Source organism: Falco rusticolus, chromosome 8, assembly GCF_015220075.1.
Source record: "Falco rusticolus isolate bFalRus1 chromosome 8, bFalRus1.pri, whole genome shotgun sequence".
Classification (NCBI taxonomy): domain Eukaryota; kingdom Metazoa; phylum Chordata; class Aves; order Falconiformes; family Falconidae; genus Falco; species Falco rusticolus.
In genome coordinates, this window is record NC_051194.1 from 7,014,193 (window position 1) to 7,041,984 (window position 27,792).

The following is a 27,792-nucleotide window of genomic DNA, read 5'->3' on the forward strand; positions in this document are numbered from 1 at the left end:
GATGGGGTTGTGAAACCATGAGAAGGGATGAGGGAATTCAGGGATGAACACTTCCAGGTAGGTTACAGGGTATAGATCTCAATGTGATTAGTCTCAGAGATAAACCTCTGCAGGTTGGCGAGTATGTCCTGTGATCTTGGTCTTCAACTGCTCTGAATTTAATTGATGAGGAATATACAACCCCCCCATTCTTTAGTCATCTGCTACTTTCCTTCTGTTGCCAAAGTGAAGAGGGAGATGATCTTTGAATGTTGGGTAGATTCGGTGTTGTACCAGAGGGAGGAGAGTGATCAGACTGAAATGTTCCTGGCTTTGCAAGTGTCTTAAACAGTGAAACCACCTGAAGAAAGTGGTTGAAAAGAGCAGAGGTTTGAGAAATAGCATTTAAGACTCCTATTTTGTCTTTAATTTGAGGTCCATGTGATTAGATGCATGACCTGACTGGCATACGCTTTGATGCAGGTAAAGGCTGATGATACCAATCTCAGAGCTGTCCTGTGCCCTCCTCATCTCTGCCCTGGTACCCCAACCCTCTAGCTCAGTATGGCTGCCTCCCCTGTTTTGGAGCCATAATGTGATCTGGCAAATGTTTTGTCTGTTCAGGGGAGCCTGACTCCACTCCTGAGGTCTTGGGGGAAGTTTGTTCTCAGAAGACTGGTCTGGGGAAAATTCTACCTGGCAAATCCTTTTCCCTGAGAGGTGTGATATAAGAGAGGGATGGGGAAGCAAGCCGTACAGAAAGATGATGATGTAGATCTATGATATGGGTGTATGCTGCTTTCATGCCAGAGACTAGTATGTGCATTCACAGATGTAAAAATATTCACTAGTTGTGGTTGCAGCCATCGCCGAACCGTGCTTGGCTTTCATTTGGCCTTCTCAAGTCTTACAGCTTAGATGAATTACTAAGGGTACATATTATTGCAGCTTCTTTCTGTGATTCCCTTCCACGAGAGAGTAAGGTTTTTTATGCTTTAAAGAAATCCCTGTGCATTGCAATACATACCTCCAATGTAGCATGGTCAGTCCCGTTAGCATGGAACATGACAGCGTGCAGCTGGTGGGTTTTCAGGCGAAAGTGCATGTGCCAGGAGCCGATGTGTGAGTGCTGGTACCAAACGTAGCTGTGGCCCCCAAACCTTACAGCTGTTCCTGGAAGGCAAATGAGCAAAAGCTCTCATCTTCGTTACACTTTGAGACTATGGACTGTATCAAGCCTTGCCTCTTTCTCCAGCCTGACACCATAACTGTCCAGGACAAGTCCCATCTGTGGCAACTCATGTACTGCACAGCTCTCATTTGCATCTCCCAGTATTTCTTCTATGTACTCAACTGTAAAGCAGTCCTGCAATAGCAGCCTGGCTATTTCTGTCCTATAGCACCTTGAAGGTCCCCTCAATATGGTCTACAGCATCCTTGAATTTTCTCATCCTTAATAAGTCTTTATATTCTTCTATGGTATTCCCTTACAATTCCTGCCCAAGTGATGTTAATCTGACCCTTGCTCCCTCCATTTATTTCTTGAAGTATTCTAGAGTGAGTATAACAAATACGGTTTATTTGGCTTTCCTCAGATTTATCATTTACTCTGTGCTTTGCTGAGTCTAGGATCAACAGAGGAACTCGGATCTCGAAATTCTGATCATTGAGCTTCATTACCTGCTAAGTATGAGTGACTTTTCCCAATGAGATAGATAGATGTTGCTGCTGTTAAATGCTACTGGAGATAAATTTAAAAAAAAAGAAAAAAAAATCAGACTCTAAGAATCTAGATTTGGCTTTGAAATTGCAGGCAGATTTGTAGGTTACTGGGCAACCTAATTCCATGGAAAGTCCAGGTGCTTTAGAGTGTACTGAAGGAAAACAAAATATTGCCCAGGTTTATAGGGTAGGACACGACCAGGAAGGATTGCTCACCATTGCAAGAACAGATTTGCTCCAGGCTGTGCCGTGGGGTGAGGACACTGAGTCGGGCAGTGCTGTAAGTAGACATCATTCCCGGATCCAGCTGAATGGATTCCTTGCAGACACGGTGGGCGCAATCTGACCCATGACATGGCACATGGATTGCTTTCTTCATCCGGAGACCAACGAGCTGGTCCATCTCCCCAGCTGACACAGTGATCTTATTTGCGAGGACCCGAGGCTCATACAAGGAGCCATGTGGCTCTCCAACAGCCAGGAGCAGGTCCACTCCATCAGAGGTAGCTGCAGGCTGTAAGCTGGCCATGTGGATGTTTTGGCGCCGGGTGACAAGGATGTTTCCCAGAAATCTCTGCAAGTTGCGCCAATGGTCCCCCACAAACTCCTCAGGGGAGAGGTGGCGAAAGTGTAGCACCACCGCCTTGTCCAAGGCCTCCTGTGTGAAGCACCACACATGGACATTGACACTGGTGGTGGCTGTGAATGTACCATCACTGACTGTCACATTCAGAAGGTAGTGACCATGAGGAAGCTTGTCCCCAGCAATGATCTTCCCATCTGCAGCCCCAACAGAGAACAGCCCCTCCTGGGGCACTTCTGCCACCAAAGTGTACACCAGTGTGTCATGGGGATCTCGATCCGTGGCATGGATCTTGCCCAGAACGCCTCCTCGGAAGGCTTTCTCGTTGGTGGTGATGAATATTTCCAGGGGAAGGGCTGAGGGGGCATACTGGCTCTGCTCAGTCACTTGGATGTTTATAAATGCAGATGAGGACAGGGGAGGGATACCGCTGTCAGAGACCTGTCAAGGAAAACGGGAGGATGAGTTATAGCCACATGCTGCCTTACTGCCGTCTCACCCGACTGGATGGGCTGATCTTGCAAAGGAGAATGCCTTGCAGGTAGCAATGGGTGGAAGCTGTCAGGCAGCAGCTTGGGAATGAAGAAGATGTGGGAAAAACTGGGCAGCAGAGTTGGACCTCTGCCTGGAGATGGCCCCAGGGAAATGACAGCATGCCTTCCAGCATGGAGACTGATTGAGACCTTCTGTTAGCAGTGGGATTGTGCTCATTTCTCTGTGTGCTCATCAGCAGCTGAGGCACACCTAAGCAGCTCTGATTTCCTGAGGATTAATCATCTTTAGAGATGCTGCCAGTCCGTGGGGTTCCACGTGTAACTGAGGGTGCAAAGATCCGTAGCAGTTATGCACATCAACATACTTGCTCACTTTCTGGACTATTTAAGCCCATGTCCTGCCTCTGACAATGTCTGTCTAGCATGAGTCAAGGAACCTCAAAATAGAAAAATGCAAATAATCATGCTATAGGTTAAGTTTCTCCCTAATCTCAGGCCGTTAGTGGTTGAAGTTTATAATAGTACCTAGCTTTTAGAACACCTACTATTACTGAAGAATTATGTGTTTTACATGTTGTTATCCTTTTGTTTGTAATGGATTTGTAATTATCCTTACTGATAATGTTGAAAAATAATTAATTCACTCTGCAACAACAGAAATCCTCTTTGAAGAGGAGCTTAAACCACCTCTTAAATGACAAGGGTAATTGCAGAAAGTTTTAGGACCAGATCTAGGTCTCACTTTAAACTGGAAGTCACTAGAATGATGCTGGGAAAAACATCCGTCTAAGGAAACTGCTGACAGTATTTCTCATGATATTATCTGATTTTTAGCAGTGCAGAAGCTGACCCCCTGCTTCTTGTGGGCAGGCTGTGTGGAGAAATGAGCTCTGGAGCTGGCTCCAAGTGGCAAAATTGGATTTCTCCAAATCCAGAGATGTTTCCACCCAGCTGTGCCATCCCAATCATTTTGTTGCTACTTAAGGTTGCTGAGGGATTCAGATACCAGGACAGTAAGGCAGGCTCTACCTGGACTTGTAATAGGTACTGTTCTTTCATTCTTCTGTTCAGGATGGATGATGTCACCAGCAGACCATTCTGTGTGACATCAAAAGCCTTCCCGTCATTGCCCTGGGTGATCTGGAATGAATACGGCGGTCCATTTTCTGGGGAGTCTCTGTCGCTCATAATCAGCTCCAGGACGCTGGTACCCACGGGAGCATTCTCCTGGAATGGGGAAAGATGCTAGTGGAGAAAGGCAAGCAAAGAGAAAAGGCCCAGGGGAACCCACAGTGCTCCTAGAGCTGCTAGATGAGGAACAGGGAAAGAAATCCCGTACACCGTATGCATCTCTAGTACATGCAGGCTTGAGACTCTTGCCGGTAAAGGCAGAGACCCAGTGGTGGCAAGGGACTCCCTTTCATGACATTACATATGTGGCAGCTAAGTGCAGACAGTTGAGCTGATGCCCTTGCTTTCCCCTTGAGTCATGCCAGCACGAGAGCAGATGAAAGCATGTTTTGTCTGCATTTCTTTCCAAGTGTATATAGGTGTTTTGAGTCCAAGTGACAACTGGGTTGCATCTAGCAGACATGATGATGCTTGACCACGCGCTTGGGTCTGCTTTTTCTGTTGTGGTGTAGACATTGATGATTGTAAGGAAGAAAGGGGCTGCAGGTCAGGCTTGGAAAGTATGAAAAGCTCTGCACTCTCTGTACTGAAAGGACAGGAGGTGCCTGAAGCTATTTGAAAGAGAAAATGGCATCTGTTGGCAGAATATCTCCCCTTGCAGATGCTACCAGTTCTTTTTTGTCAATGAGCACAAAGCAACAGCATGCTTCATCCTGTCTTACCCTTCTGCTCCAACAGCAGCCCATGCATGAGTACCTTAGTACCCCCCAATGGACTGGGAGAACAAACTGTCTCCTGGCTTACCTGCACCACCACGCTGTAGTTGAGCTGGAAGAACCGAGGAGGGTTGTCATTGACATCAGACACATGGACACGCACAGCGACGTCACTGAACTGAGCAGGGTGGCCGTTGTCTGTGGCTCGAACTGTCAGGGAGTAACTGGGGATCTGGAGGATTCGTAGTGCATGATTACTTGGGAGAAATGGAGGAACAGTGGCTTTTTCACATTGATGCTGTACTCTGCTGCAGCTTGTTGAAATGCTTGAGGCCATGCATTGCATGATAAAAGCAGCTTTGCCCTTGGCCAGAGCTCTCCATCCACAAATCTCAAAGCACATTGCTAAAGAAAATCAGCCTCACAATAGCTGCAGAGAAGGGAAACAGCTTGGCAAAGATGGATGAGACAGAGCTGGGCAAACATCTGTCAATAGTGGTTTGAGCTGCTACTGTTTTATGAACGAGAGATTGTCCAGGTGACCTTTCCATCTCCTCCCCATGCCTGTTTTCTGTGCTGCTCTGATGCAGAGAAGCAATCCAACCCTGTTGGTTTCCAGTTTGGGACTGACTCTCACCCAGCCAGCTTGTACCAGTGGAGCAGACCAAAGCCCGTAGCTGTGACCACTGAAGGCTATGTTGCCTTCCCTAAAGCCCAGCCTTGCTACAGCAGTATCTATGAGTCTAGAAAATGAATGAAAGACTTGCCTTCTGCTTACAGTATTATGAGTAGATCAGTCAGAAAACGGGAGGTAACTGAATACACTGTGCTTCCTCAGCCTTTTGGGGCACATCTATTTTAGCCTTACTGTTCCCATTTTCTTGAACTCACCTCCTCCCTGTCCAGATGCTTGGCGATGCTGAGTTGCCCACTTTTAGGTTGAATGCTGAAGTGTCCCAGTGGGTTCCCTCCCACGATTGAGTATGTGATCTGATTGTTCATTGCTCCATCCAAGTCATCAGCTGACACCTGTTAGGAGGAAAAAAAGCTACACCCCCTGGCCTGAAAAGGCCTTGCCATGGAGGAATGGGGGCAGCACCTCCTTGTCATTTAAGGGTATTGGTCTGAGCTTGCCTCAAATGAGGAGGAGGAAGGAAGGTGGTTTACATAAGCATCATTCATTAGTTTTTCCAAGATAAAACTCAACACAGCTACAACAATGGCTTTCTCCTTGTCCCTTTCCTGACTTTACCAACCTGTGATGGTAACAGGCTGGGCAGGAAACTCCACATGGGCATGCCTTGGGCTCCGTTATCCTGCCCACAGAAGCCTCTACCTTCCTCAGGTCACAAGGGTATTGGCCTTCTGCAAGCATTTTAGCTCTCCTGGGAGGTCCTCAAAGCTCCTGAGCCCCCCTTAGGTATCTCAAGCTTTCACTTAAAGATGTTATAAAAGGCAAAGTGTTCTTCCTGTCTATGGAATGTCAGGAATTCTGGCAATCATCCTTTTTTAAAGTCATTCTTAAATCTTAGATGTTGAATGTCACAAACCCACTGAGGTGGCTGCGTCCAAGGAAAAGAAGTGCAAAAGAAGAGTAAATAACGCATGGAACAAGTGAAAGAATAAGTAAAGACAGCTGGCCTGGTTCATAATCATACCGTAAGGATGATTTCTCCAACCGCAGCATCCTCCCGGATATCAGCAAAGTAAGCGTCTTGGATGAACTCTGGTGCATGGTCGTTGATGTCAGTTATGTTGATCACTACCATGGTCACATCGCTGAGAGAAGCTGAGCCCTTCCTTGTGCCCTCGATGGATAAGTAATACTCATGACTCGCTTCAAAGTCCAAGCTCCCATTTATGTATAAGGCACCTGCATTGGCAGATGGATAGAAAAGGGCAGAAGATACTTTGAATGAATGGCATGTGAGGTTTTTTGTAATACTGGGGATATACTGAGACAACTGCCAGACTGCCAGCTGAAAAGGTGCTGTTCACCTGACTTTGACCTTCTCTGGTTAAATCAGGACACTGAAGGTCATGGCATCACATAAAGAAACCTATGACTGAACTGTTTCTGCCATAACCTGCCTCATGTTTGAAGAGGTGAAATAAGCTTTTATTCAGGGAGGTTTCCAGGACTCTTGATTGCAGGAGATCTGGGACAAAATAGGATGAGAATCCAACAATGCTATTGAAAGCTGTGACCAAGGCAGTAGTAGAGCATCACTGAACTGTGTCATAGGCAAGATGAAAAGGTGTGAGACGTGGATGCAGAGATGTACAGGAGAAAAAGGTGCATGGCAGGATGCTGTGATTAGTAAGTGAGTCTTGGGATGCAACATAAAAAGGAGGAGGCGGCTGTTCATCTCAAAAAATGAGTGAGGAACAAAGAAGACAAAGTGAAAGTGGAAAAACATAACGATGGGGGACAGAATGTGCCTGTGTATTTCAATGCTTTCCTGGGTTCAGCACTAAAACCGTCACAAAATTATCCCCTGGAAATGACTCTGTTTTATGTCTTTTAAGACGTACCAACTATTAACAAGATTGGTGTAGAAAAATTAGCAAGAGCCTTGGGGACAGAGAAGCTGTGGAAGGTGCTGTAGGTGAGGATGTTGCAGCCATGGGCAGAAGGCCATTGATGACACAGCCAAGGGCTTGTTTTAGGAAGCTGACATTGGCCTTCTGATAACAGCTTTTACCAGTTCACTGTGCAAACACAGCAGTGCTTTATTTGGCTAGTAAACCTGGCTCAGCACCTGCTCATGGTTAACAGATTGGTAACTATCCACATTCATTGAGTGCTACCTAATAAAGCTGCCTGTTAACCCTGGTCTGCCGGTTCCTTGTGGGATCAGGATGGAGAGACTTTTTAAAATGCAGTTACCTTCTCCTGTGTTTTGAAGTGGAAAAATTTCCCCATCCTGTTCTCCGTGTATTCCTCATTGCTATGGATCTGTCTCAGGTCCCAGACATACGGCAGGAATCTTTCCATTAATTTCAGTAAGATTTGGACTACTCAAGTGACTTGGCTGGTAAAATTTAGGCTAGAGGACTGTATTCCCTACCCTTGTGCTGGCTAAAGACTAAGGGAAGCAGAAGTGCAAGCCAAACGGAGAAGAACGAGAGAAGACACATACAAGCACATCCTTTGATGTTTGGTCAGCCAGGACCTGCTTTGGCATGAGATCGTCTTACCTGTGTTTGAGTTGAGCTGGAATTTCCCGTGGTCGTTGCCATTCACAATTTCATACTTGATCTCTGTGTTTTCTGAATTGTCCCTTGTCAAGGCTGACAAGTTGAGGACCTCTGTACCCACAGCCACATCTTCTTTTACCATGGCCACGTATTCAGGGGCCAGGAAAACAGGCAGATATTCATTTAGATCCACAACGGAGACAGTGACAGTGCCAAGAGCAGAGAGGGGCTCCGGGGTGCCCCGGTCTGTAGCACAGACTGTCAGCTCAAATGCTGAATGCTGGGAATCCTTCAGAGGCTTTTCCAGACGAATCACCCCTGTGGTTTCTTCAATTGAAAAGTGTCCGTTGGCAGAATCAGGCAGAGAATAAACCACCTCAGCGTTGAGACCTGGAAGGGTAAGGGACAGGCTGTATTAATTCATGGGTAGGAACTGCTGGTTGGATTTTTTTTTGTTTGGTTTGTTAATCCATGAGGACTATGTGTACTTAATGACCTTAAATTCCTAGGGAAAATGGAGGCTGTATGAACATCAGGTGTTGCCCCTGTCCGTCTGTAAGTTCAGACATCTGGCCACCCTCACCATCATCCATCAGTACAGCCTGTCTGTATTTACTAGTGTTTCCCAGTTTTAATTCCCCTGCTTTTAAATGTAATTTCCCTTCATATCTGCTTGCAAAGCAGGTAAATATGCTCTTGCCTCTGTCATTGTAAATTCAGTCTCTGCTGGAGAGGTTTGTTGAAAGTTTCTTTCTTAGGAGTCTTACCTATGTTTCTGAGAATCTTTGTGCATTCAGAAGGACCTCTCCCTCCATATCATCTACCTCATTCAGATCTAAAGCTCCTTTTTTCCTTATTACGCTCATTCTTGATTTCCATTTTTGGTAAAGTTTCTGTCCAGTTTGGATCCCGGACAAACTGTGTGTCACAGTTTGCACCGCACGTCACGGTTACAGTTACTGAGCATGTCCTCAAAGTCTGTCTTTGCGTGTTTCTACAAATATTGCATTTCCTACCAGGTCACAAAAATGCTGATGCCAGCCTGCTAGTTAAGAACAACTCAGTGATGAGATCCTGGCACATCTTCGCCAAGATTCAATCATCTATACCCATTGCTACAACCCTTCCCTAGGTTTCAAAGGTTTCAGGATGAAAGATGAACTATACTAAAAAGTAAATCCCATTCTGACTCACCTTCGTCAAGGTCCCTGGCAGCAACCACGGCGATGGGTGTTTTTGTTGTGGTGTTGTCAAAAACGGCCACTGCACAGTGAGTGGGGAAGAACCTCGGTGCATTGTCGTTTGTGTCCTCTACGATCAGTGTTACATCTGCTTGGCAGGAACGGCCTCCACCATCAGTTGCTTTGGCAACAAGATGGTACGTAGGTTTCTGCTCACGGTCGAGAGGTGCAGATGTGGTCAGTTCCCCTGTTGGAAAGAACAGGAGGTGGTCTTGTCTCCTGCAACTGCTGCCACAGCCTAGGAGAGCTCAGGGAGGTTCAAGCACGCTGCCTTCCTGGCTGAACCGTGGGAGACAGCCCGGGTTTGAACGCTGTCTGTAATCCAGCTAATAGCAGTGATGTGTCCACACCACATCGCTCGGGGCTATTCTCGGATCACTGCCAGCCAGTGCCCTGGCAGGGCTTGGCATGGGGAGTCCTTCAAGGCGGGCTGAACTTCATGCAAGGGATGCCGTCATGGGATAAAAGTCCTCATAAATGAATTGTACTCATAAACACCTTTATGACCCCTGCTGCATTAAGTTTTTTTGTAATGTAGTGAACCCCAGTTGTTCTCTAGGATGATCATTGTGTCTGTTCGGGCAAAGACACTGCCCAAGACCTGGTAAGGTGCTTTTTAGAGTTTAGGACTTGGGTCTTTGTCTCAAGCCAAACACTTGCTGATCTCTCCTCCTTGAGACCTGGCTGTTAGCAACAGCACCTGCCCTGCATTTTACTGTTGCTAATGGACTATTTGTAAAGAAATCCAGCAGGCAGCTGCAGAGCTCACTCTCCTCTATACTGTGTTGGAATAAACCTGTCTGTCTGCCATTCCTCCTAGCTTGGGAGAGCTGGAATGAACAGACCTTTTGTTTGCTCAAGAGGAGGCAAGTATTGAGCCATGCTGGCAGCTGGCATTTCTTGGGAGTGGGTGAGGAAAAGGATAAAAGCATCCCATCGCCCTGCTCTCACCTGTGTGTGGGCCCAGCCGGAATTCCTCTGCGCCAGGGCCGTGGAGGCTGTACGTTATCTGGGCATTGCTGCCGACATCAGGGTCGGTCGCTGATATTTTCAAAATGAAAAGACCCGGCAGAGCATCTTCAGAGACTCTCCCAGTGTAGAATATCTGGCAAGGACAGAAGGTGTCATTGGCATCTGAGCCATGTCCAAAATACCTTCATCCCACATGGGGAGGAATGGACTAGCAGAAGCTTCATAGAGAAGGATAAACCACGTGGTTTATGGGGGAACACAACGTGCCTCACGTTGCCGCTGCAGGGGTGTGGACTGGGACCAGTGAGCTCATTTCACACAAGCCTTTGAATCTCCTTTGGGAAGCAACCACCTCTGTTCTTTCTCACCATGGGTAACATCCATACCAGCAATCAGCTCTCTACGGTAACAAACCTCCTGATGGGAATCTCTCAGCTTAGCAGGATATAAAACTCAGTAATTTACATGCCCCTACCCAGGAGGCTTCCTGGCATTGTTTATCTCCAGAAATTATCCTTCATAATGTTTAGGCGCTCACTTACTGCTGGCAAACATGCTTGGAGGCTAGATTTAATGTTCTTGCTTGACATGCAGCTTAATTAAAATTGCTAAGCATAATCAAAGCAAAAAGATCGTGTGAGAAGAATTATGACAAGCCAAACCCTCTTAACATGCTCTTTCTGTTCATTCTTCCTTGCTATTGTGTTCTCTCCTTCCCAGGTGCTCGTCTTGTGCCCCTGATGCCCCAGGACAGAGGTCTTACCTGGCCACACTCAGGGCTGTTGTCATTGATATCCAGAACAAAAATTTCCACTTCGGTGGTAGCCTGAAATTTTCCATCAGAGGCCATAACCTTGAGGAGATATTTTTCTGTATCTTCTCTGTCCAAAGGCTTCTTGGAAGAAATTGTCCATTCGCCCTCAATCTGGTTAACGGTGAACTGTCCCAGTACATCTCCTTCTAGAAGGGGGCAGGAGGCACGGAAAAAAGACATTTACCGAGTGCTGAAAATCAGATGAGTTAAGGAAAGGGGATATAGGTGTGCCCACTGCCGGGCCCTTGAGACACCTGAAGGACTTGCAGTGGTGCCACAGAGAGGGCGTTAGTGTCATATCTGGCAGGTGAGGAGCATTTGGTCTGCTTCACTGCATAGCTGAGAAATACCCTGCTCGTTTCTCTTACTAGCTGTTTGCATATTACACTGGAAGGAGGAAACTACTCCTGATTGCAGAAGTGTCTCGGTAATGTTCTGCAGGTGTGCATATTCATTGCCTCAAAACCACATCGTCTCACTTTCCTAAAGTGTGTCAGTCTTTCTCGGTGCATGTTCCTAAAGGGATCTGAGAGTGGCAAATACCCTGCAGACATTGCTTGGATCTTATTGTTACAGTACCTGTGTAGTTGTACTCCCTTTTAACCTACAGATGTATTTAATATAAAGCTACACTTTCTGGGGCTACTTTTTGATTTTGTAAGAGCCAAACAATGACAGACAGGTAAATCCAGACTAGGCAGGCTCTCCAGCCCACCAGATTCATGCCGCTCCTACTGATATTACACAGAGTAGCTTTTGAATGGGGTGGATGCTGACCCTGGAGAATCCTTTTCTGGCAAGGAGCTGGTGTCCTCTGCTGAACCCATGCAGCTGGGCAGAAGGAGGGAGCACATTAGGTAAGGGAGACAATGAAGAGAGCTGGCTCCAGGGCTTGTTTGTGTTAGGCTCTGAAGGGCCTTGCACAGTGGGGTAAATTACATCCACTCTCTTTCTGCTTTTATTTGCACTGCGGTGATGAGGTGGTGAATCTGGAGGTGCAGCAAGACCTCTGCTAGCCCTTCTTCTGATGCTGGGAGACTCCAGCCCATGTTCAGATTTAGTTTCTCTGTGTTTAAGGTCAATGTGCATGTGAACAACGGGAAGCTAGGCTCTGTGTTCACCTCCTCCTTTCTTTTGCTGCAGCACTCTGCTGCAGTTGTATTTCTGTGTTTATGGCTAGAGTTTGACTTATGCTTCTAAGTACATAGCAGAAATGTATACATGTATTCACCAGTAATATAGCAAGCATTCTCTCAGGTTTAAAGCAGTTGGAAGTTACTACTACCTTTAAGATGGCAGAAGTGCAAATACATAAATGGATTGAATCTTTGCTCCCAAAGGTTTGCAAATACCTAGGTATGCCATAAACCAATTGAAAGTACCAACATTCCTCCCCTGTTTTGGATGGTTACAATAATAGATAACAGGCTGCAGCATGATCTGGCTAAATGTTTTGACCCTGAAGGGTCCTCGTTTGAGTTTGCACAAACATTTTAATTTGAAGTATCTGTTCCAGGTCTGAGGGAGACCCTTTGGGGTCAAAAAGTACCGTAAAATCAAGCTTCTACTTGTGCCGATGCACAACAAGCATTCCAGTATAACTTTTTTGCTCTTCTACAGCAGTGGTTAATTTCAGTTGGCACAGCTGACGTTCCAGGGGTGCGAGAGTCATCTTTAGTATTTCTTGTTAGCCAGGAGTCTCGTTAAGATTGACATGAAAGTCTCAAATATCCACCAGTTCTTCAGGGTGGTTAACTGCAGCCTTGTGAGGTCTACTTGTTTGTTAAGTCAGGGTCACAGTGGCATCATAGGAGACACATTTAATATCAGGAAGTTATGCACATCCTATGTGCACAAATATAGTTATTAAAAATACAGGCAGGCTACACATAGGTGTAAACTGACTGCATGGTTTGCAGGAGAAAAAGCTGGGTCAAAGAACTTACAAATACAGATCACAGTATCTATGTGTGAAAAACCTTCCTTCCTGCTGTGCCACCACTTCTATCCTTCTCGTAAGTATTAAAATTACAATCTTGATTATTCCTCTGTTAAGAAAGTGTAAATAAATATATCTACAGTACTGTGTAATTACTTACATATTTTATTTATTTATTTCCAAATAAATAGGACAATTTGGTGGTGAGATAGCTATTATAATGATAATTCCACCCACTGCAGTTAGTTACTAAAGAGTTTTGGATACCCCAGACTCATTTAACTGATGAATCCAGCTCATGACAGAGCTCGGGCTTCATCACCTGCGTCTTATGGGACTGTCTGTATAATGCTATTTCGGTATTAATATTCTGTAAGACAACGTATCAAATCCTCACTTTGAGATGATAGTCTATTTTTGCTCACTGAAGATTTAAAGTCAGGAAAAACTCACCAGTTATGTAGCATGTGACCCGCCGGTTCTGCTCAGAGATGTCTGCATCGATGGTACTCAGTGTGACAACAACCTGCCCTGGCTCTGCGTTCTCAATTACCGATCCTTTATAGAAATCTGAGGTGAACTGTGGAGCATTATCATTTTCATCAGAGACAGTGACCTCCACCAGGGTTTGGGAAGAGAGCTGGACTTTCCTGCCATGGTCAGTGGCCACCACATAAAACCGGTAGATCTCCTGATCTTCGCAGTCCAACTCTTTTAGTGTGGTGATCCACCCACTCTCACCATCAATGGTGAAGAGTCCTCGGAGGTTGCCAGATTCTGCTTCCAGACTGTAGGTCACCTGTCCATCACTTCCCATGTCCTGGTCATTAGCTGTCACTTGAATGACTGTGGTTCCTGATGGCATGTTCTCCATGACAAATGCTTTGTAGGGATCTGCCTCAAAAACGGGTCTGTTGTCATTGACGTCCTGCACTTGGATGTTCACAGAGACCAGAGAGACCAGGTCAGTCTCCTGATGTGTGCAGTGAGCCATAACATCAATCTGGTACCACTTGGTGGTCTCATGATCCATGGCCTTTTTGATTTTCAAAGCCCCTGTTTGTTCATCCAGCGTGAACACCTCATCTTTATTACTTTCTGTAGTGGTTCCCTTCACCAGGCTGTATATGATGGGATCCTCTGCAAAAGCTTTGACTGAGCCTATTTCTGATCCCTCTGGAAGGTCCTCAGATGCAGAGAATGTATAAAGGGGCTCAGAAAACCTTGGCAACGTCACCTCCCTGGGGACAATCTGAAGATTCACTGGGAGAAGGGAAGTCCAGTGAGGGGGTCTGCCATCTTCAGCTTTCACCTTGAAGTTAAAGGCTCTGTTTTCCAAACCAACGAGGCTCTCTTTGACCTTAACAACCCCAGTGGCAGCATTGATCTCCACAAGATCTTCTGCCACATCTTCCACAGAGTCAACGGAGTAAATGACATCTGCATTTGCACCTTCATCAGCATCATAAGCCAGTACCTGGATGACAGGGGAGCCTTTGCTTACATTGGACTGGATAGACAGCGTGTATTCAGAAGCTTTAAACTGAGGTGGGTTGTCATTCTCATCTGTAAGGATTATTTTGACAGTGCAGAATGCCACCTTCCCACCCCCGTCCTTGGCCATGACTTTAATGGCAATCACTCTCTCTGTTGAATTTTCCCTGTCCAGTTTTTGCAGCGTGGCAATACAGCCTTTATTGTCTATGGAGAACTTCTCATGGGCAAGTTTATTTATGATGGTATAGTCTATGGTGCCGTATGGGCCACCGTCTGGGTCAATAGCCAGCAGTTCAATCACTTTGGTACCTATCTCAGCATTTTCTGCCAGCTCTGCCTCATACACATTCTGCCGAAAAGAGGGGCTGTATTTGTTGGCATTTGTGGTATTGATATACACGGGCACGGTGCTCTTGAAAACTCCATCTGAAGCAGAAACTCTGAGACTGTAAGATGACTCCAAGTCCTTTTTGCAGCGGTTGAACATGGATATTATTCCAGAAGTGCTGTTGATAGTGAAATGCCTGTTGTCATTGCCTGAGAGTATCACGTATTCCAGTCGGGTGGTGTCTCCGCTATCGGGGTCCAGGGCTTGGACTTTTATCACGATATGCCCACATGTAGCCATTTCACTCACCTTGGCTTCATACTGAAGCTGGCTGAACTCGGGGGGGTTGTCATTGATGTCTGTCACATCTACAATTACCAGGGCATCACTGCTAAGTGGAGGCATCCCATGATCTGCAGCTCTTACTTTCATGCGAAACTGCTGATTTTTTTCATAATCAAGTGCTTGAGCAGTTGTTATTTGCCCTGTGCTGGCATCAATATTAAAGAACTTGGTAGCATCTGAACCATCATCCAAGATCTGATAGGAGACCACTTTGTTTCTGCCTGAGTCCTTATCAGAGGCAAAGATCTGGACAACAGGGGTCTGTGCTGGCAAACTCTCCGAGACAGATGCTGTGTAGATGATCTGGGAAAATATGGGGGGGTTGTCATTAATGTCCTCTACCTCCACCTCTACTCTGGCTTCTGAAAAGGATCCTAGCGCTGTGTCTGTGGCTCGAACAGTGAAGGTGTGTTCTGTCTCTAGCTCATAGTCCAGCTGGCCTGTGACAGTAAGGACACCGGTTTTGAAGTCAGTGCTGAAGAGTTTCAGGGAATCTTCTTCCACGATGTTGTAGATGAGGCGCAAGCCTTCAGGGCTGCGAGCCTGTATGTGGAGGATAGATGTGTAGAGGGGGATGTTTTCTGGCACCTTCACTCGGTAGTACAAACTTTGGAACAGAGGGTTGGATTTGTTCCTCACACTGATCACAACCTCCTCTTCGGCACGGAGGGGAGGCTCACCTTTGTCCTTAGCAATGACTCGGAGGTTGTATTTATTTAATGCTTGGTAATCAAGAGGCTTCTTAAGGGAGATGTCTCCCAGGTAGGGGTCAATCCAAAAGTATTTATAGTCCTCTGCAAATGAGTAGGTAATGGCTCCATTATCCCCTACGTCTTTGTCTGTTGCTGACACCTGAAAAAGGACGTCACCTGGCTCTGTGCCATCCTGCACCGAGGTGTAATATGGCACATTCTCAAACTGCGGTGGATTGTCATTGACATCCTCTATGTAAACCTTCACTGTGGCTTGGGACACTCTCGGTGGTTTCCTATTGTCCTTCACTTCCACAGCTACCTCGTGCATGTCTTGTGTTTCGCGGTCGAATTTCACACCCTTGGTCTGGAGTACTCCAGATGCCTGGATCATTTTGAATCTTTCCTTTCCATTCAAAAGTGAATAGAAAAGTGGTTCATTTAGCTGATACCCCTTGACCCCAAGGACAGTGAGAGTCTTCTCATCTGTAGAGTTCTCCATCACAGTTACTGTATATATGTCTTGATCAAATTTTAAGCCAGTACCTTGTGCTTGAGTTAAATTTAGCTTAACCAGAGCAGTACTTTTATACAAGCCATCACCAGCTCGGACCGTGAGTTCACGATAGCTTCCCAGGCCAGTGGTGTTAAGAATGGAGATGAGACCTGTAAGCGGATGAATGTAGAAAGCATTATCAAGGTTCCCTTCCACGATGCTGTATGTCACCTCTGAATCTGCATCTTTTGCCTGCACTGACAAAAGCTCCATCCCTGAGTGGGCAGGTAGCAAGACAGAAAGCTCGTAAGTGTCCTTGAAAAAGACTGGAGGTGAATCATTCACATCTTTAACATGGATTGTGACTCTGGCCGGCTTAGACGCAAATAAGCTGGGACTTCCACTGTCATGTGCGTGTACACTGAAGTGGAAAACTGGGGTAAGCTCATAGTCTATATCAGCACGACTGGTCAGCGTCCCTGTGCTGGGATCTACTGTGAAATATTTCAGTGCCTCCGGTTCCAAAATCTCATAGACCAGCAGAGCATTGGAGTCTTGATCAGCATCTGTTGCATGGGTCACAAGGGGAGAATTGCTTTCATCCAGAACCATGCTTTGTGATGGAGCGTTCTCCATGATCCAGCCAACGAAGGAAGGCTTAACGAAGATCGGCACATTGTCATTCTCATCTATGACATAGATAAGTACCACTGTGTCCATAAATGCTCCAGCCATGTTGGTGCCACGGACTTTCAACTGGTAAAAAGATACCTGCTCAAAATCTAAGGTCTTCTGAGTGGAAATAAGGCCTGACTGGTAGTTCATGGAGAACACTCCATCTCCATTTCCATCTTTTATTTCATAGCTGACTGGTGACAAGCTTGTGGCTGAAACCTGGATCAGAGGAGAGCCAACAGCAGTGGTTTCACTGATCTCTGTGATGTATTCGGCCTCTGGAAACTTTGGAGGCGTGCGCTCAGAGGGTCTAATGCGGACATGTACTGTAGAAGAATCTTTAAGCTGGGGGAACCCCTGATCTTCTGCCTTTACAATGAGAGTAAATCGCTCCTGCCTGGATGGGTCCAGTCTCTGGGCAACTGTAATAATTCCAGAATAAGAGTCGATGCTAAAGAAACCTTCCCCGTTACCTGCAAGAAGAGAAATTACAAAGTGAAGAATACAGACACCCTGTTGGTTTTGGTTTTCTGAACCTCTTTTCCATAGATGGTCCTGATTTCAGGCCTAATTAACATCTGTTTCTTTCACTGGGAGGCAACGCTCTCCATTAATTTCTAAATAATTTTAATTCTAAGAACAATGAACTCATTGAGATCTATGAACTAATTTTTAAATCAATCAAAATGTAAATTAGAGATAAACATCCTTCTAATCTGAGCATATTTAGTGGTGGCAGAGCACGTGCTTGAAGCTTTTGCCTCATGTGCAGAACAAGGTTGCATAGGCCGTACTAGTTCCTTCAAGCCCTGTCATGCTTATAATTACCAATACTTCAGGAGCAATTAAATTCCTTAGTCCTTGATCTAAATTGCAGTGAGAAAGATGGAGCAAAGGATGGCTTGTCTCCTGCAAAGAATTTAGCTGCTAAATAGGCAGAGTGGCACAGCCATAAATATTTGTTTTAACCTTTAAAGTGAATGACAAAATACTTGCCCACTGAGCTTGCATGACCCAAACCCACCATCAACCAGTGCTGAAAGGGTTCTCGCTCTTCCTCAAGGATGTATTTCTTGGTAGAAGTGGTGGAAGTGATGGTGGCTGTTGTAGGAATCAGAGTACTTTTGTCTGACAGCAGCTGAACAGGGAGCCCTCCCTCAGTTCCCATGGATGAGAAGAGCAAATTTTAAGTTGTTCTAACTCATCCAGTCACATTTTTTCTTAGACCAGTGACTCAACACTGAACTGTCTTCTTAAGGAAGGATGCTAATGTTCTGTAATATGGAAATTACCTGCTCACTCTAGATTTTCTCTGGATTTTAGAACTGTGCAGCCATTTACTGTTCTTTGCAACAGCTAGAGAAAGCTGGTCAACTGTTTGGTCACCGGCTAGAGCATAGAAATGCAGGCACGTTCATACCCTAAACTATCTTGTTGCACAGCTCTCACCTGCCTGAAGGGAGTAGTGGATTTCAGCGTTGGCTCCTTGGTCCTGATCAAAGGCTCTGACTTGTATAACTTCTGTGCCCAGCACTGCTGAGTCCAGCACTTCTGCTTCGTAATGGATGCTGCTGAACTGTGGAGGGTGCAGGTTGCAGTTCTCCACATGGATGATGACTCGAACGAAGTTCCTCTTGATGGGGACCTCCTGGTCTCGCACCTGAATGACCGAGGAAGAGCAGGTACGGTCACACTCAGGGAGCAGGCAGCCTTGCCTGCAGCAGGCTTCCAAGTAGCTCGTCAGGACTCTTACAGAGGGTGGGGGTTTTCAGTGGTACCAACCCCTTGGGTGGGAATGAGCCTGCAAGTTTCAGCACCAAAGCTCAGCCTTGAATTTCAAATATTAACAATTATTCACTGTGCTTTCTTGTGTAAGAATACAGTGGCTCTCCAATGAAATCAGCAGGTGATGGGTGCAGCCCATAGTTGAGAGGAAAGCAGGGTTTTACCTAGATTTCTCCAGGATGGCTATACAGTAAAGGTTAACATCCTACTTTCCTCTTCCCTGTTGTTCTAGACAAATCCTCCCTCAAAGACTAGAACCAGTTTTAATTTCTCCAGCGACCCATATATGCTGGCCAAGCCGATGGACTCAGCAGGGTTTGGCTAGGACTCACCATCACTGTTAGGGTGTGCTGAGGCATGGGCTGGGAACTGAAGCCTTCTGCTGTTGTGAGGACCCCACTGCTTGGATCCAGCTGGAAAAGTCTTGTGCTTTTGGGGTCCACGCTGCCATGGATGGTGTAGATGAGCCCCTTGCCTTTGTCCTTGTCTGTTGCACTGACTTGAAGGATTTCCCTCCCCGAGGGGGTATCTTCAGGAATCCTCACCTCGTAATGGCTCTCCAGGAACTGGGGACGGTGCTGGTTGATGTCAATCACATGGATAAATGCCTGTGGGGGAGACAGCACAGTGAGGGCTGCAGAGACGTGGGAGCAACTTGACTTATTCAGCCATGTAAAGTTGCAGCTACCAACCCCTCTTGGGTGTAGCTGTGCTCTGAGCCTTGTAACCGCCACAGCTTTCCAACTCCCAGGGCTTTGCCATTCATGGTGACTGGGAACCCTTTTGGCCTTCTCCCCAGGAACTCCTGCTGTGCCTTCCCTTAGTGATTTTCAGCTTGCTTCCTCTCATTTTTTTTTAAATCTCTCCAATCTGGCAAGCCATTCAGACTGAGCGTGCCTGCACTTGGCACATGGGGAAACCGTCACAGCCTGCCACAAAAAGTATCAGTTGCTCATCCACGGTGCCAGCTTTGCTGGCTGGTGCCTCCACACTAGTCTTCATTAATTACACACCACAAAGCTGACAGAGGGGGGGACCTTTGGCAAAGGAAGGGAGGGGCTGGCCTGTCTCAAGAGCAACATGGGGGCAGGGAAGGTATGCAAAAGCAAAGTTTTCGGTCCACGCTTCTTAGCCATATCTTCCCCTCTGCATTTAACAACAAACCCCTGTGAATGGCCTGCCTGAATCCTGCCTGCAAAGTCGCCTAGTTTCTTGTGTTTGGTCTCCTACCCTGGCTGTCCTGACCCCCCTACTGATGTGTTCATGGCATCTTAGGAAGTCCCAACCAAGTGTAATAATTAGCTTCCTTTAGCAAACCTGAACATGCCATGGGTGCTTTGCACAAGCAGGTTTTTTGACATCTGCTAGTGCCTTGAGTGCCAAAATAAACGTAGGGATGAGATGCAAGGTGGCAGGGAATGCACAGCAGGCAAGGTGGGGCTTTGTTTGTTTATTTGGAACAATACCTGAAGATAGTTGAGATAGATAGCTGTCCATTAGCATTGCGTTTCACAGGAATGGTAGTGTTCCTCACTCATCATCCCCACAAACCTCTGCAGTGAGTTTCCCACGATAAATGTCACTGAGGGGTGACTCATGTTCTAGGTCTTCCTGTGCAGTGAGGGCTGGGTTTTTTGGCTGCTGTTTATGCGTGGAGAAAATGGTTGGTGAAAGCTCAAGCCCTGAATACCCTTCCTGAGGGTAGGTAAAGATAGGCAAATCTCCGCAGCCATTTTAACCGGGGCTCAGGGAAATACCTGAGAGCAAAGCGTCTCCTTTTGCCAACACTTGCTTTTCATGTGGCAGCTCAGAGGACACAGCATTCTCTGTAGTTGCCCCACTCGCCCCCTGGACATCAGTGCTGATATGTTCTCAGTGCTCTGCAGACTTGGAGCAGCCCAGGGGAGGGCTGACCTCACCTCCTGCAGATGCATCTGCGCTGGCTTTGTACAGGTTAGCAAGTGCCAGGAACACCCCTTGATACGGTACTGTGGTCCCACACCTGATCTAACCACATATGCATTTCCCTCATATCTTAGCAGGTTGTCCCAGCCATGTTGTAGTTCAGCCTGAGCAGCTGACAGCAAATTGAGGTCTTGAGAGTATGAACTGCCACCCCAGCTTGGCTGGTGGTATAGCCGTGTCCTTGTGAGCTGGCTGTGATCAACAGGAGAGGCCCAGGCTTTCCTAGATCATTTTGGTTTCCAACCACATAAAAAAATCTTAGCTTGGTACTTAGGAAAGACCTGGGTCACTGTGTAATGTAAGATCACAGTGTAAAGAGATTCTTGTGCCTGGCGCCTGATCCAGAGCTCAGCAGGGTCACAGGAAAGATTCCCTTATTGTATACTCACTCTAGATGGGGTCTCTGCTAAAGAAAATAAACCATTACCTGGGTTTTGATGGTAGTGGACCCATCAGTGACTTCTACTGTCAGGTTGTAGCTTGACTTCTTCCTTGCATCGAGGGGTCTTGCAATGACCATGCTGCCTGTACTCTTCTCAATGTCAAAATCCATGTCATCATCGCCACCTGGGATAGGGGAGAGACGAGAGAAGGAAGTGGGGTGCAGTTAAAGTTAGATTTCTATCTGAAGCAAGCTGCAGGTGCTTGGCAGCCTCTGCAGGGGAAGGGATTCTAGGAGCTGCCTGGAGATCCAAAGGAAGAGGATGTTCCCTCCAGACACCATATACGAACCACACAAGGAGCTCATGCCCGGCTGCAGATATGTGGCATGCCAGGCAATATAGCTTGGATGGGGATGTGTAGACATTCGGTCTAGCTGTACCTCTTTGGCCGCAGCTAGACGGTGGACAGTGCCATAGGTGAGGTTTCTTCCAAATCGGGAAACTCAATACAAAATGTGATAGATGGACACAGGAGGCAGGGAGGACATGAAGAAGCTGGACAAAGAGGTAGTCACAGATGGTGACAAAGGTGTACGAAAGGGAAGGTGAGGGGAATTAGAGAAGAGGAGGAGGAGAGAAGCGGAAAGGATGCACATATGCATATGATGTCTTGGCTAGATTTGCCACAGGCACATTTGAGCATTGATTTATTTGCACAAGGTCTCCAGCTATGCAGCATCACAGGCTTAGCATGGATCAGGGACCTGCAGGGCTGAGCAACACTGTTGCTGGCTTCCAATTCAAGGTCACACTGTGGGCATATCACTGATGGTCTTCATTGCCACGGCTGGAAGCCTGTGAGCTACCTGAAGAAGCCCATACTTGAACAGTTGGGGAGGCAGACGGTGCTTCCAGGGTGAGCAGAGCCTGTTGTCTCCAACCCAGATGGCTGCATGGTGCGGGGAACCGCAGGCCAGAGCAGCTCAGCAGCAGAAGGCTGTCCCTCATGCTACTGCTGTGCAGCCCTGGCGTGGCAGCTCCTTTCTCATGCCTCACTTGCTGATGGCCTGTTAGTTCTCTATTGCACATGAAACACCGCTATGCTGTTCTGAGACAAGGAGAGGTAGAAGCACTTTTCTTCAATATATCCCAGGTCTCAGCTTGTCCCTTCCTGGCTACTGGATGCTCTGGATTCTGCTTTATTCTCTTACCAGTTGGGAAAATCTTGGCTGATTGTTAAATTACACATTTTCCCCGGTGGGAGAAATGGGTTGCCAGCCATCCGGACCACCACTTTCTTGCTGGGAAGGAGACAGAAAGAAGCAGAGACAGAGGAAAAGAGAACCCATGGATGCCTTTCTCTGAGAAAAGAGCTCTCTTTGCACAGTGCCAAAGGGAAAGAGGAAGCCCAGGGAAGGAAAGAGCTTAAGAAAGATGCTGCTTTATCAGGGTTTTTGCAGACATCATCAACTGCAGTGACAGAGCCTTTGTGAACTGGAAAAGGCGAGTGTTTGAATGAGGTGCTGAAGGCTCCTGGATCTCTGCGTTGCTTGGTTGCCAGCTATCATGATGCTTTGCTTCCCTAGCAGGGAAAATGAAATCCTGTCCTCTTCCACCGGTATAGAAACCAAGAGAGCCTTGAGTAGCACTTGGTGCACTAGGAACTGGCAAAGATGAGGTTGAGCATGCACAGAAGCACTCAGCAGGGAAACAATGGGATAAAATTCAGAGGAATATACCGTTAACTCTGCAAACCCAAGCAGACACTAGTAATGCCAGATAAGCCTTGCACTGATACTGTCTGCTCCTGATAGCACTGTATCTGTTGTTGCTTAATTGTATTTATACACCATTATCCCTGCCCTAACATAGTAAGGGGAAGAACTAATAACTCACCCAATTAAGGCTTTGTCTGACGAGGGCAAGCCCTGCAGGCAGTGTCAGGGAAAAGCCGTGCAAGGCAGATAGGGGCACCACTTCAAAACACCAAATTACATGAGCACAATTGGCCCTTGTTTGTAGGACCAGTTCTGCACACCTGCTGTCTGATGAGTCTCCTGGGGTGACAGCCCATGTCCCCTCTGCCCTAGCACCATGTGTCTTAGAGGAGGCCCTAGAGATTCTTCATGACATATCTAAGTCATCCCTGGGATGCTTGAGGTGGGAGAGCCCCACCAGTTAGGTCAGACCAGCTTTTTGAGGAATCTTTCCCTCTTGTCTCCCTGCAGAGACTATGGGCTCAACAGGGAAGGAGAGGTGTGGGTGTCTGCAAGACCAGCCAGACACCTGGATCCTTGCAGGCTGTTTTACCACAACCAATGGTGTCACTCGATTCCCAGGAGGAGCTGAGACTGGCATGCCCTGCCTTTCACACTACATCAGAGAACACTGACAAGTCCCAGAATGTCACTTAAAAAGTGTGTTAGATAATTGCACTTGGCACCAGAGTCCTTGGATGAGCAGCTTTGTCTATGGTTGTTTAAGCCTTTTGGTGTCTGTGAGAAAGCACCTACACCTAAAGCAAACAAATTCATCACCTCAGGCACGCAAGTGCTGAAAGCCAAGGGAGCTGGGGCAAATGCTCCCTGACACCACTGCCCTGCTTTAATTTCTGTGTCTCACCTGTGATATTAAACCACACTTGGCTGGGGCCCATTTCAATGCTGATCACTCCCACCATATGGTTCACAGGATCGGTTTCCATCACGGCAAAGTTAAAATGGGGTTCGTCGAAAGCTAGTGGCTCTGAGGAAGGGCCGGGCCGGGAGACCCAGCTGATGTGAAGCCTCACATGGGAGGAAAGTGGTGGGCTGCCGCCGTCTGTTGCCTTCACCTGCAGGGAAATGCACATGCAGTCAGGGAAAAGGCTGTTTTAGCCTGTGGGAGCCCCATCGGAAGCTGCTTCTCCCACCCACCAGGAGTTTCAGGTCTGAGTGTGCCTCAAATCCCACAAAACAACTCTTGACCCAGTGGCCAGTGCTCTGGCTGCTTCCAAGATAGAGCCACGCAACCCAGATTCCTCTTGACCATCAAGCAAATCTGCCAAGCTCGATCCACAACCAGAGACCTGGACTGCAAGCCTTGTTGCAAGGACCCACAGAATGTGGAAGAGCTTTAAATCTATAGCCGAGCCCCAAGGCCTGACCAGGCTGCCACTTAGAGGCACCGCTGAAACCCAAAGACCATTCAGGTTCGGGTCCACATCCATATGGGATCATGCGTCACTGTATTCATCTCTGAGAGTGGCTCGGACAGTTAATTTTAGATTTATCCTGCATTTTTAATAGCTTATTACTTTCTGCATTTCCCATCATTCCTTCCCAGTTTCTTTCCTTGTAACCCAAGCCTGTCTCATTCAGGCTGTCCTCTCACTGCTGCATTTTCTCCATCTCTTTTCTTCTTTTAACTTTTCTGTTGCTGCAGCCTTTCCTCTCTTTCCCTCTCGACCCATCTCTTCCCATTGGCGCTCTCTGTTTCCCTCTACTCTCACCGTGAGTATGTTGTATTCAGAGGCAGGAAAAGCTTTCCTAGAGAACACCATGCCGGTTGTGGGGTTGATGGTGAATATCCCTTCCTCCTCCTCCTCGATGGTGTAGGTGATCTGGCTGTTCTGGCCCTGGTCACGGTCCGAAGCAATCAGCCTGTAGACAGGCAGTGGCATCTCCGAGGCATCTCGCTCGGGGAGCTGCACCATGAAGAGTTTGTGGGGGAAACTGGGAGGACTGTCGTTGGCATCCAGGACTTGTATCACGACTCTGCTGGTGGACTTCAGGGCTGGCTCTCCATTGTCAGAAACAGCCACCTGCCAGAAAGCAAAGGGAGTAAGTAGGTGACAGAACTCTTTGTCGTGACTCACGGCATAAGCAGCCAGCCTTCATCCTGATGGGCAATGACTAAACTAGGGGTTTTGTGTGCATCTGCATTTCTATCTCGGAGGTGTTTTTAGAGGTATCGCTCCTCTCTGCAGGGTAAAATCTAGTGGCTGTAGCTGGCATGGTGTAAGGCTTGTGCATGCACAGGGAGATGCGTCTGCAGGACTCCTGCTTGCAGTTGCTCCAGGCAGTGGGTCAGGCTGGTCATTAGGGCTCACACAACTGAAAACGTTTGTATTGACATGGCTTGGCAAGTTATCACCCACCCTCACTTTGCTGTGCCTGTGCACGCTCCCAGCATGTTGCATTACAGAGGGAAATGTATTGTCCTCGATCACCCTGATGGGCTTAAACACCTGAAGATCCCTCTACTGTGAATACACATAGCTCAGAGCAGCTAAGGGTGGGGGCCAGTAAGACAAAGTTACAAGCAATATCTGATACGATGAGATAAATGATGGTGGATTTCTCTGGCTTGCTCTTTTCCCCATAACTTCTTGTCCATTCTGCTAGAGGACAATTCCAGCCCTCTTCCTGCATTCCCACAGCTTCCAGAACAGGACTTTTGCTCCAGTCTTCAGTAAGGAAATAATAAACCCTGCAGTGCTGCTGCAGCTGTTTCTTAGGGCAACACACACCATTTAATTAAGTTTCCCAGCAGCTGGGAGCTGATGGGATGAGATTCTTTCTCTGTGCTCCAACTTGCAAGGAAAGCTCTTTGAGGACTTAATACACTTGTAGGTAAATAAAGCTAATTACAATCATCATTACCCACCTCTAGGATATGTTCAGCCTTGTATTCTCGATCCAGCTGCCGTAAAGTTGTAGAAATCAGTCCTGCCAAGAAAGAAACCCCTTGAGCTCCAAGACAGCGTCCGAGGAAAGCCAGGGCTGATCAAATCCCCATGTGTCCCGCATCAGCCCCCCACCCACCTGCACTGCTTCAGATGCCCTTTGTGATGGGAGGAGAAAGGCATACACCCGCAGAGGGCAAGCGGTCCCCTGGCAGTATAAATCCCTGTGCAGAGATGCTGCTCTCGCTCCTCTGGCTACTGGCACCACAGAGGAGGGGGGACACCTACCAGATGAAGGTTATCAAGGCTGGAGGACCATGAAAGCAAAACTTCTCTTATGTCTCTAAGTAAGAAACATTCTGCATGCGCTGGCACAAATTTGGCCTCTTAAAAAGTCTTGATGCTTTTTTCCCTGTGCTGAACCTTGCTTTTCACAATTTACAGTGTTTGACAAAAGTTTGTCCTCTGTCTTGGGAAATACCCTCTCTTCTACTGCCAGAACAAATGCATTCAGGCTAAATATAAGGTACCCAGTTGATAATAATGTTGGTATATTATTTAAGCCTTGCTGAGAGACAGGATGAATCCTCTAACAATTACAAGATTTGAGTGATTTCTAAAAAATACAGGTAAGTTTAACCACAGGGAATAGGTTGGACACAGGAGGGAGGAATTGTGGCTGTAATAAACCAGAAATTAAACAAAATCATCAGAATTGCCTCTTTTTGGCCCATCAATGACTAAGCTGAGTAAATGCAAGAGTGGCAAGGGTGGAGCTGAGGCTTCTGTTTCCACATCTGGCTTGATAATAGTCCTTATCAAGTGCTTTTGGGGAAAAGCAGCTCTAGACCATTTCACAAATGCTTTACAGATTACAGAAATTGTGTATATATTGCAAGATTTTCTGTCAGTCATCAAGTCTGACCCCTGTGAGTGTTTTTGTCTGTTCTCCACATCTCTTGCTAGTAGCAGTCGCTGTTATCATGGTATTTATTCCTTGTGAAGGGAAGTCCTGCTCCCTTGCACAAATGAAAGGCAGGGTGAGTTTTCCTGATCATTGCAAGCAAAGATACAGACTCATGCTACTCTGGGAAATGCTTTGCATGGGAGGCAGTGTGCATTTGCAGTGGTGTGGGCACGTGTACTTGTGCATCCTGAAAGACTTGTAAATTTGAGTTGCATGAACACATTTCAACTCTCATTTCTGGTCCAAAGCCAAAAAGTTTTAATTAATAGTATTGTTTTCAGATGTATCATACTTTGCTGTATCGCTGCCTGAGCATGATAGGCAGGAGAAAATTTCAAATGGCTGCAGGAAACACTGGGCAGCTGAAGGAGGGAGTAAGGAGCAGCTGCTTGGAACCAGACTATTGTTAACCGTTCCCACTTGCTCTCTGGAGCAAGTATTATTCATATTTGGCACCAGCCGCTGCACTAAACATTTATTTGATGCCTTTACAATCATGAATCAACACTCCTTAATGTGTTATGACAAGATGATTTGAAAGACCATTTGCATGTATGTAATGGATTTTTTTTTCTTTTCTCTCGTCTTCCTTTTGATTTCTAGGCAGGTGAAGAGGACTCAGCAGTGGCATGAGAGCACACTGGCTGAGGAGCTTTTGACCCTCTCCCAGGCTTGTGGGAGACTGTAGGGCTCCAATAGCAGCAAAACTCTTGATGTGCATGGAAATGCTTTCTTAACGGGGATTTAAAGGAGGAATTGCAGCAGTGGTTCACTTAGACCTCTGATGCTCCTGTCCATGCTGCCAATAGGTTGGCTAGGACAGGGGAGCAAAGCCTAAAACTCTAGCTGCCTCAGAGGATGATTCATAATTTTGGCTTAACAAGCCCATAGGACACAGAGCTAGATACTGACAGCACAGCCACCCGATACTGGTCTGCACCCCAGGGATATTTCTAGTCTATTGGATTTGCAAAATTCAGTTGCAACAGACTAATACCTTGTTTGCACTTGGTCACTGCATGCTAGCTGATGGAAAGTAACTTAAACCACTCTGAAGTGATTAGTTGGATTTGCCTGGTCACACCCTGAAATTCTTTCATGACCTAATGATAAAAATGAAAGAAAACAGGATCATAGCTGAGCTTTCTAGAGCTGGAGAAGAAGGACTGCAGTGAAGGCAGATGAACTGGAACTTAATGAC

General features: G+C 46.8%; 1 protein-coding gene across 1 annotated transcript in view; it reads right to left on the reverse strand.

Moving 5' to 3' along the window:
- FAT2 (FAT atypical cadherin 2) overlaps positions 1 to 27,792 on the reverse strand; it is a 59,448-nt gene that overhangs the window by 10,438 nt on the left and 21,218 nt on the right. Inside the window, exons 4-20 of the mRNA XM_037397910.1 lie at positions 25,606 to 25,667; positions 24,449 to 24,760; positions 23,581 to 23,791; positions 21,003 to 21,142; positions 18,943 to 19,218; positions 18,275 to 18,485; positions 13,246 to 17,298; positions 10,803 to 10,999; positions 10,019 to 10,172; positions 9,021 to 9,254; positions 7,827 to 8,216; positions 6,284 to 6,498; positions 5,517 to 5,654; positions 4,714 to 4,857; positions 3,808 to 4,005; positions 1,918 to 2,725; positions 1,007 to 1,152 (exon numbers count right to left, since the gene is read on the reverse strand). Coding sequence (XP_037253807.1) covers positions 1,007 to 1,152; positions 1,918 to 2,725; positions 3,808 to 4,005; positions 4,714 to 4,857; positions 5,517 to 5,654; positions 6,284 to 6,498; positions 7,827 to 8,216; positions 9,021 to 9,254; positions 10,019 to 10,172; positions 10,803 to 10,999; positions 13,246 to 17,298; positions 18,275 to 18,485; positions 18,943 to 19,218; positions 21,003 to 21,142; positions 23,581 to 23,791; positions 24,449 to 24,760; positions 25,606 to 25,667 — 7,889 coding nt within the window. The remainder of the gene's footprint in view (positions 1 to 1,006; positions 1,153 to 1,917; positions 2,726 to 3,807; positions 4,006 to 4,713; positions 4,858 to 5,516; positions 5,655 to 6,283; positions 6,499 to 7,826; positions 8,217 to 9,020; positions 9,255 to 10,018; positions 10,173 to 10,802; positions 11,000 to 13,245; positions 17,299 to 18,274; positions 18,486 to 18,942; positions 19,219 to 21,002; positions 21,143 to 23,580; positions 23,792 to 24,448; positions 24,761 to 25,605; positions 25,668 to 27,792) is intronic.